This window comes from Mus musculus, chromosome 6 (genome assembly GCF_000001635.26).
Source record: "Mus musculus strain C57BL/6J chromosome 6, GRCm38.p6 C57BL/6J".
Classification (NCBI taxonomy): Eukaryota; Metazoa; Chordata; class Mammalia; order Rodentia; family Muridae; genus Mus; species Mus musculus.
This window is the reverse complement of record NC_000072.6, coordinates 108,782,347-108,791,141: the sequence shown is the minus strand read 5'-3', so window position 1 is coordinate 108,791,141 and position 8,795 is coordinate 108,782,347. Positions and strand designations below refer to the sequence as shown.

At 45.2% G+C, this 8,795-nt stretch overlaps 1 protein-coding gene across 1 annotated transcript in view; it reads right to left on the bottom strand.

Annotated features, from left to right (window-relative positions):
• The window catches only part of Arl8b (ADP-ribosylation factor-like 8B), a 40,665-nt gene extending 32,582 nt beyond the window's left edge, over nt 1-8,083 (bottom strand). The window contains exon 1 of the mRNA NM_026011.3: nt 7,765-8,083. Coding sequence (NP_080287.1) covers nt 7,765-7,887 — 123 coding nt within the window. The 5' untranslated portion in view covers nt 7,888-8,083. The remainder of the gene's footprint in view (nt 1-7,764) is intronic.
• Nucleotides 8,084-8,795: the final 712 nt, after the last annotated feature.

Genomic DNA, 8,795 nt, shown 5'->3' with positions numbered 1-8,795 from the left:
AACTGACTGCTCTTCCAGAGGTCCTAAGTTCAATTCCCAACAACCACATGGTAGCCCACAACTGTTTTGGGTTCCAATGCCTTCTTCTGGTGTATCTGAAGAGAGACAGCATATTTCCATACATAAAATAAATAAGAAGTCTAAAGGAAAAAGAACGCCTATCGTCCTGGGGCTGTAAGATGGCTTGGCAGGTAAAGGAGCTTACCACTAAGCCTGATGACCCGAGTCTCATCCCCAGGACACACACGGTCAAAGGCGATCACTCGCTCCAATAGGTGGTCCGTTGACCACCACACATGTACACACAGAAGAGATAATATAATAGTAAAAAAGAAAGTCATTCTAGTGTATTAAACTAGACAAACTATGAAACTAGATCCAAGTACAAGAGCCAGAAACTAATTTAAGAAGCAGAGTAACCTTTAAAAAAATAGCATCTTAGAGCATAAGGCTTGTAGTTGGGACTCTGAAGCCACTGAGTGAAAGTGTCACATCTCAGAAAAACTAAAGCCAGCCTGGGGGTGGGCAGCATACCTTTAATCTCAACACTGAGACTGAGGCAGGAGGATCTGAGTTCAAGGCCAACCTGGTTTTCAGAGTGGGTTTCCAGGAAATCCAGGGCTACACTGAGAAACCCTACCTTAAAAGACAAAAACAAAAACAAAAAAAAACCTCAAATCATTTACCTGAAATAGTAGGCAAATAGGTTATATATTTCCCTAGTTTTCCTTAAATATGACTTTCAAGAACACAAATTAACTTTACAATTACAAACAATATGCCAGTACTTTCTTAATTATACTTAGAGTGTGTGGTGAAGTCAGAGGACAGCTTGCAGGTCTGCTCTCTTTCCATCGTGTGAGACTTAAGGGAAAAAAATGACTGTAAGGAGCGGGACAGAGGCAAGCAGCATTCCCCCACTACAACAAGACCAAAGAGGTAAATACGGATACATGGCAACACCAGACATCTAGACCATGTCATCCACAAGGACCTGTAGTACAGGGCTGTAGTACAGTCTGCCTTTAAGACTCAAAGAAAAGATAAAGAAAAAAGCTGCCTAGAGTCCCATGCTAGCAGCTACTGACACATAAAAGGCACACCTTGGGCTGGCAAGATGGCTCAGCGGGGAAGACCACTGAGTGCTCTTCTGAAGGTCCTGGGTTCAAATCCCAGCAACCACATGGTGGCTCACAACTGCCTGTAATGAGATCTGACGCCCTCTTCTGGTGTGTCTGAAGACAGCTACAGTATACTTATGTATAATAATAAATAAATCTTTGGGCCGGGAGCGAGCAGGGACTGAGCGAGTTGGGTTGACCTGACTGGAGCAAGCAGCGGTCCTAAAATTCAATTCCCAACAACCACATGAAGGCCCACAACCGTCTGTACAGCCACAGTGTAATCATATACATAAAATAAATAAATAAATCTTTAAGAGAAAGAGAGAGAGAAGGCACTCCTTAAAATTTGCTCTGCCTAAACACCAGCAAATGGCAAAGCACTTTCTAAATGCTGCCAGTGTAAGAGTTGTTTCCCTTACACATAGCAAATGGCCATTGCTTCCCTGATGCCCAACTTTCGATAAAGAGGTGTGTCTATTCAGAAGAGCTCACAATTATTGGAATACACTTTCTAGAATGTAATTTGGCCACATGATAGAAGTGTGTTCAAATCTTTTCATTCACTGTCAGCTCCAGAACTCATCCTCAGAAAAGGCAGCTCCGACAGATAAACTGGAAAAGCCAGAGAAACCACTCATGGTCCTTGATGAGGAAATGACCCACTATACAAAGTGTGAGGCACTAAAAGGCTCAGCTACCGTGAACTTCTTTACAGCACATACTGCTATATTCTGGCCCTAGATTGCTCCTGTTCCAGGGAACCACCGCCTATTACTGCTGTGCCTGTCCCTGATGGCGGGCCTCCTGCAAGCCCTGATGTGTGTTGACTGCAATCAGTGCAGGTGTTTGTGAGCATGGTGAAGCCACCTATAGGTACAAAGGGCTACCAGTTCCTGCGGACAGTCACTGTAGGAGGTGAAGTAGGCAGTGGCTTCCAGAGTAGAAGAGACACTTTTCCTTATTCTTCCTGCAGCAAATGAAAAAATGGATTTTACATGCTACAGTGACAAATTTTTCTGTGACAAATTAGCCTTTTTTTGCCTTGTTCTATTTAATGCTGTTGATGGGCCCCTAGGCCTGAAGCATTCTATCAACAGCCAAAGACTAACCCTGACCTCATGCCCTATAGCCTGCTTTAGAAAGTCTTTTAGTTCTAATTCTGTGCAGGCATCTGCATGTGTCAGGGTATGTGCACATGAGCATGCAAGTGCCCCTGGAGGCAAGAGGGATCAGAGTTACAAGCAGTTGTGAACTGCCTGATGTGGGTGCTGAGAAATGAACGCATGTCTTCTGCAAGAACAGTACACTCTAGTCTTTGAGCCATCTCTCCATTCCCTACATCCAGATAGATAGATAGATAGATAGATAGATAGATAGATAGATAGATAGGCAGGCATGCAACTGAAAATAAAAATTAAAATAAAAAGAGGCTGAGCCATCTCTCCATTCCCTACATCCAGATAGATAGATAGATAGATAGATAGATAGATAGATAGATAGATAGATAGGCAGGCATGCAACTGAAAATAAAAATTAAAATAAAAAAGAGGCTGAGCTGTACTTCTGTAAGACTGGGGAACCTTTTCCACATTCTGCTATATTCTGGCCCTAGATGGCTCCTGTACCAGGGTGAGGGAGCATGAGACAGTGTCCCTGTGGAAATCAGAGGGTCTCAGGGATTGAACTTGCACTTGGTGGCAAGTGCTATCTCCCCTGCCTACAACTTCTTTCTTTCTTTGTTTTGTTTTGTTTTGTCTTTCGAGACAGGGTTTCTCTGTATAGCCCTGGCTGTCCTGGAACTCACTTTGTAGACCAGGCTGGCCTCGAACTCAGAAATCCACCTGCCTCTGCCTCCCCAGTGCTGGGATTAAAGGCGTGCGCCACCACGCCCGGCTACAACTTCTTAAAAGGAATTTGGATACACACTTGAAAATGATAAGACAAAAATGCTTTGAAACACTGAGTTCACCTAGGAAATACAAGTGATTTCTTCCACATCTCTTCTACACAGCCCTTCAGATTCCAAGCAGCCTACCAAAGATATAGGGCTGCAGTGCTAGATGGCTTTATGGCTGAGAGTACAGGCCATGCAATCATCAAGACCAGTGTTAAGAGCCCTGTAACAAGCCTGCTGCCCCACTCACTGGCAAACACTGTGCATATAACCAAACACAGATACACACATGAATAAAATAAATTCTCTTTAAAAAAAAAAATGAAGGAAGCTCTCAAGGGCTTCCAAAACTAAATTTTATATAATATATACGCACAATCCTCTCTGCCTCCAAATTCAGTGATAATCTGGGAGAAACTGGGAAGTTCACTAAGTTGTCAAATAGTCTTTAAACACCATCATCTAAAATGGATTTGAATGAGAACATCAGGTTTTCATGATTCTTTCAGTATTTCAGACCAATACTGAAAGTACTGACAGAAGCCAAGAACCCAGAAGAGTGCTCCATGGCACAGTGCCCCAGGTTCCTTACCTAGGAACCTAAGATATACAGAAGGCAGCCTCCACACTGAGTTCTGGATTTGTTTAACATCTAAACTTAAGACAGTACATTTAAAAACAAAATTAGTTTTGCCATTTTCACCCCAAGCTAAAATAAGCCATTTTACAAAATTCAAAATTAAAACCAAGTATGATTCTGTTTATCTGTACCACGGAACTCAGGAAGCAGAAGGGTTATTACAAGTTTGAGGCCAGCGTAGGCTACGAGGGAGTCAAGATTAGCCTGGGATACAGTGTCACCGTGTCTGTAAAAAATAACTTAAAATGAGTCCACTTTGAAATGTTAAAGATAGCTCAATAACAGTGAGTATTATTAGCTAGCTGTGGAAATGTCCATGGTTGTCCGCTGCTCCTACCTTCCTGAATAATCACTTTCTCCTAATTTATGTCACTATATGATGCCTTGATTAGGGGCTGGGGATGTGGTCAACTGATGAGTACCATACAGCGCCGCACAAACCCCTGAGTTCAGCCCCTAGCATCGCCAAATAAACAATATACAAAGTCAGCACAGGAAATCACATTTCCCTGTACTTTATATAGAGAGATACTTTTGAATTATGTGTAAGTATGTGTCTGTGTAGCAATGTAACACAATCACATATAACTCGTTCAGTTAACCACAGTTAGCAGAACTATACACACATTTTATGACATCCATTTTAAACTATATAATGTGTTTCTGTGAGTCAAGGGCTTCTCAGAGGCCTCTGGCCCTGGAGTTATAAGCAATTGTGAGGTCCCTGACATGGATGCTGGGACTGTACAAGTCCTCTGGAAGAGCAGCAATGGCTGAGCCATCTTTCCAGTCCCAGAAAAAGATTTGTAAAGGTTCTAGATTTCCCAGTTCTCCACTCTACCGCTTTAAGACAGGCTTAAAGAAGCAGATGAGAATAGTAAAAAATACATTGGCCTGAGCCCTAATTCTATTCTGGCTACCTGTCAGCTTTGTCACTGAAACCCTTTCCTAGCCACATGGGTAAAATGGGATGATTTAAAGTATCTACAAGCTCATAAGCATCTAAGATGGCAGTGGTGCTGTAGGCCTGTAGCACTAGCAGGCCAGAAGCTAAGGATGAAGAAACCCAAGATTGAGGCCAGCCTGAGCTATAGAATGAGAACAAAACACACTAGATGCCGGGCGTGGTGGTGCACACCTTTAATTCCAGCACCTGAGAGCCAGAGGCAGGTGGATTTCTGAGTTCAAGGCCAGCCTGGTCTACAGAGTGAGTTCCAGGACAGCCAGGGATACACAGAGAAACCCTGTCTCGAAGGAAAAAAAAAAAAAAAAAGAGTTTACCCTATAATAATTTGCCAAGTCCAATTATATATATTTTTAGTAACTATGCTATGACCCATCTAAGTGTCTCAGTAAATGATTACTCAACAAAACATTACACATATAGGACACATGACTGATACACAGCTGCACCAACATTAACACAGTAACTGGACATTATTTCATTTCTATCACATATCAGAAAATTAAAGTCTAGAGGTGTTTCCTTCAATAACATTCAGAACAAAGGACAATACTCTGCACTTCATGTCTGTTAATACACAAGGTGCCATTTCAGGTTGAAAAGCATAAGAGAAACTGAGTATCTTTGTTCTTGAACAGTCCAACATATTAGGATTGGACCACAGAAAAGAAATTAAGTTTCCCAATGTAAACTAGCTGACGTCAATTCATTAAATCGTCCTCCAATGTTTAGGAATATGCAGGGACATCTACCTGGGAGAGTCTAGTGGGAGGATCTCTACTTGTTTGCCAACTGGGACTACCTAGTGAGTTCAAGGTCAGAGGACCACAGAGTGAAACTCTGTCTCAAAAGAACAAAGACTAGATGAAAGAGAGAAACAAGATAAGCTGGTAGTGTCTAAGGAGTCAGCCTCTTTCTCAGCATTTTAAACCCCCATCGAGTACTTACAGTCCAGCCTTTTTTCTTCTTTCCCGAAATTATTTTTATTCCGGGTGTGTTGGGTGGGGTTCCTTACGGTGTAGCCCTGCCAGGTCTGGTACTTGTTATGTAGGTGTACAACATCAGGCAGACCCTCAAACTTGGAAGCATCATCCTGCCTCGCCTCCTTAATGCTGGAATTACGGGTAAGCATCACCAAGTCTTGGACGTTAACATTTTTAATTGACAGACCATAATTATGTATGTGTGTATGGGGGGGGGGTAGTGTAAAGTTTTATGATATATACAGAATCTGTAATGGCTAAAGTAAGTTAAACATGGCCTCTCTTTTTTTGGGTGATCTTTAACAGCTCACCTACACCACCATAATTCATAAAGAATAGTGTAATATTGATAGCAGGAGGTCGACAGCACTGCTGAGATTGGATAGTTGTTACAAAGAATCTAACTCAAAAGGAAGGGGGGTTGAAGGTGCTTCCTTCCCACAAGCCATAAATCTGCAACCGTAGACAACACTGGCCTGAGAGTCAAAGGAAATGAGCCCGGCTCAGTCCTTTCTCAACGTATCTCCTTGTGCCTGCTTTGGGTAGTACAGCCATCTACATGTTAACACTTCCCTCCTCCTCCTGGTTAGACCTCAGAGCAACTCTGCTAAGGACTCTATTGTTATCTGCACTTCATAGACAAGAAAACAGAAATCGACTCAACCAGACCCAAGGCTGCTAAGATCCAGATTGCAAATCCAGAACTGCATGGCATAAAAGTTCAGGCTTGTTATATATATCAAGCTACACTGCCCAGTGATAATACAGGCATGAGAGTAAGCAGTACATCTCTTAAATCCTACTCATTGGTGCAGGTCCTTGCATTAACTCCTCCGCAGCAAATACAACTGGCCATCCCAACACACCCACGTGTACCATTTCGATCTTGCCCAAGGGACAGGAGTCCCGAGGAAACTCCAATTCTTATCTAGGGTAACAGAAAATGAACAGCTTGAAGCCTGTAGAAAAGTTCTAGTATGAAAGAGTCTAAAGTCTGTTCTGCCTTGTTCTCTTGGGGTCGGGGTAGAGGCAACATAGAAAGAGCCTAACATGAAGTTCGGGAAAGTTTCCTTACACTTATATATTCAGCCATCTTCGAAAGAGATTTGAGCCTCCGCTCCTCTCTCTGACGCCTGTTGCTCTATTACTACAGGGACTGAGTCACACGTTACCTAGGTTTTCCCAGGGCAGTGTGTAGCCAAACCAGTCGGGCAGCTCAGCTGTCTCCTGTGTGAGGATTGCAACAATCCTCTTGAAGGTCTAGGAACTGCCGCCACTTCTCATCAGAACAATTGTAAAGCTCAACCCTCTAAGTACAGCCCTAAAACTGTGCAATGACTCCTTGGCTCCAAAGACTGACATTCACGCCCATTCCTTTCCCAACCAATCAAAGACGCAAAACTCAACGACCACTCTCCCACCGAATTCACATTATATTTACTAGGCAACTTCCCTGAGCCTCCATAAGCTACGTCCCAATCCAAACAAATTCCTTCTGCAAGAGGGAAGAAAAAAAAAAATCTCTCTAAAGACCAAAGCCTGCAAACTTTATGTTGAATGCAGATCCATCTATCTACCCGTTTAACACAATCAGCTGTGGAGAAACCGAGACTCGCCTCGCCCTTGCTCCCTGTCTTAGAAAATACTGGGATCTGAATGGTCTCTCCAACAGCTTCCCCCAGTAAGCTAGGTCATCAGTTTGCTCTCCGACGCTCCATGGACAAGTGACAAAGACCAAGCGAACTGGAGGCGCCGAGGCTCCCCCTGGCATTCACAGAAGCGCCCACACGGGTTGCCTGCTTTCACAATGCGACTCCATCGTCCCAAGTGGAGACTTAGGAGAGGCGTCCCCTTCGCAGGCGTTCTGGAAAAGGCCAGGCTCACCCGTCCGGGTGAACAAGTGACAGGTTGGAATTAACCCTTCAGCCTCTACGGCCCGAAAGGCAGCAAGTGTGGCAGACTCGGATTAACCCTTTCCAGGCCGTGTTAAAGGCACAGCCCCCACCACCACCACCAAAACGCAACGTGGAATTGACCCTCCTGCTGCCGACCCTCCGGCTACAACTCCGAGGCCCACACACGCAGGATCGCCCGGCCCGGCCTTCGGGGAGGTGACAGGCGCGAGACGCCGGCCAGGCCGCCCGCAGAGGGCTGCTCACCGCGATGACATTGACGAAGGTGGTCTTGCCGGAGTACTGCAGCCCCACGAGCGTCAGTTCCATCTCCTCCTTCCAGAAGAGCGAACGGAACCAGTCCAGCAGGCGGGAGATGAGCGCCAGCATGGCGGCGGCCGGCTGCGAGCGTGGACGGGCGCGGACGACAGCGGACACTCTTTCCCACGAGCGGGTATCGGCCCCGAACCCGCCAACGGCTCTTCGGCGGGGCCCCTGGCGCGACGCGGGCAGACAGAGGCTGGCGGCAGCGACGGCCGGAGCCAGGAAGCCCAGCGGGTCATATGACTCGCCCTACCCCCCCCACGCCTGGCCCAGCGCAGGCGCGGAAGCGCACGGAAAGAGCGGCGCGGTCCCGTAGACTCCCAGCGCCCTCCGGCGACATCGCCACCTGATGGTGAATCCCACGACACACCCTTCCCTCGCCTTGGTGCCAATTCACTTGTCACATGCCTTTCCTCTTTTCTTTTCTTTCTTTCTTTTTTTTTTTCCCCCCAAATTATGGGTCTCCCAGCAAACGCATGTCAACAATTTCAGTACTTGAGAGGTGGAGGCAGGAGGATCAAGAGTTCAATAAACACAGAAGGTGGGGTTACAGAAATGACTCGGTGGTTAAAAGTGCTTGAGGCTCTTTCAGAAGACCCAAGTTCAGGACCCAGCACCCACACCTGGCAGCCCTCATCAGCCTGTAACTTCAACTCTGGGGGATCCAGATCTAGGGCTTTCTGACCTTGTACATTCTGCAAACATATGCGCATACTCCCACAACGAAACACATAAATAATAATAATCTTTAAAAAAAAACAAAGAGTTGGTCCTCGTTCACTTTTTGATTGAATTTTCCTATAATTGTTCATTGGCAATGTACCCTGAAGGAAAAAGTTAATACTCGGAGGAATTGAACACGGAATAAAAAAAAAAAAAAATCAGAATCTGGGATGGGGATGTAACCCAGTGGTAGAATGCTTGCCTGGCCTGTATGGAGCACTCTGGGTCTAACTAGGGCTCAAGGGAGGATG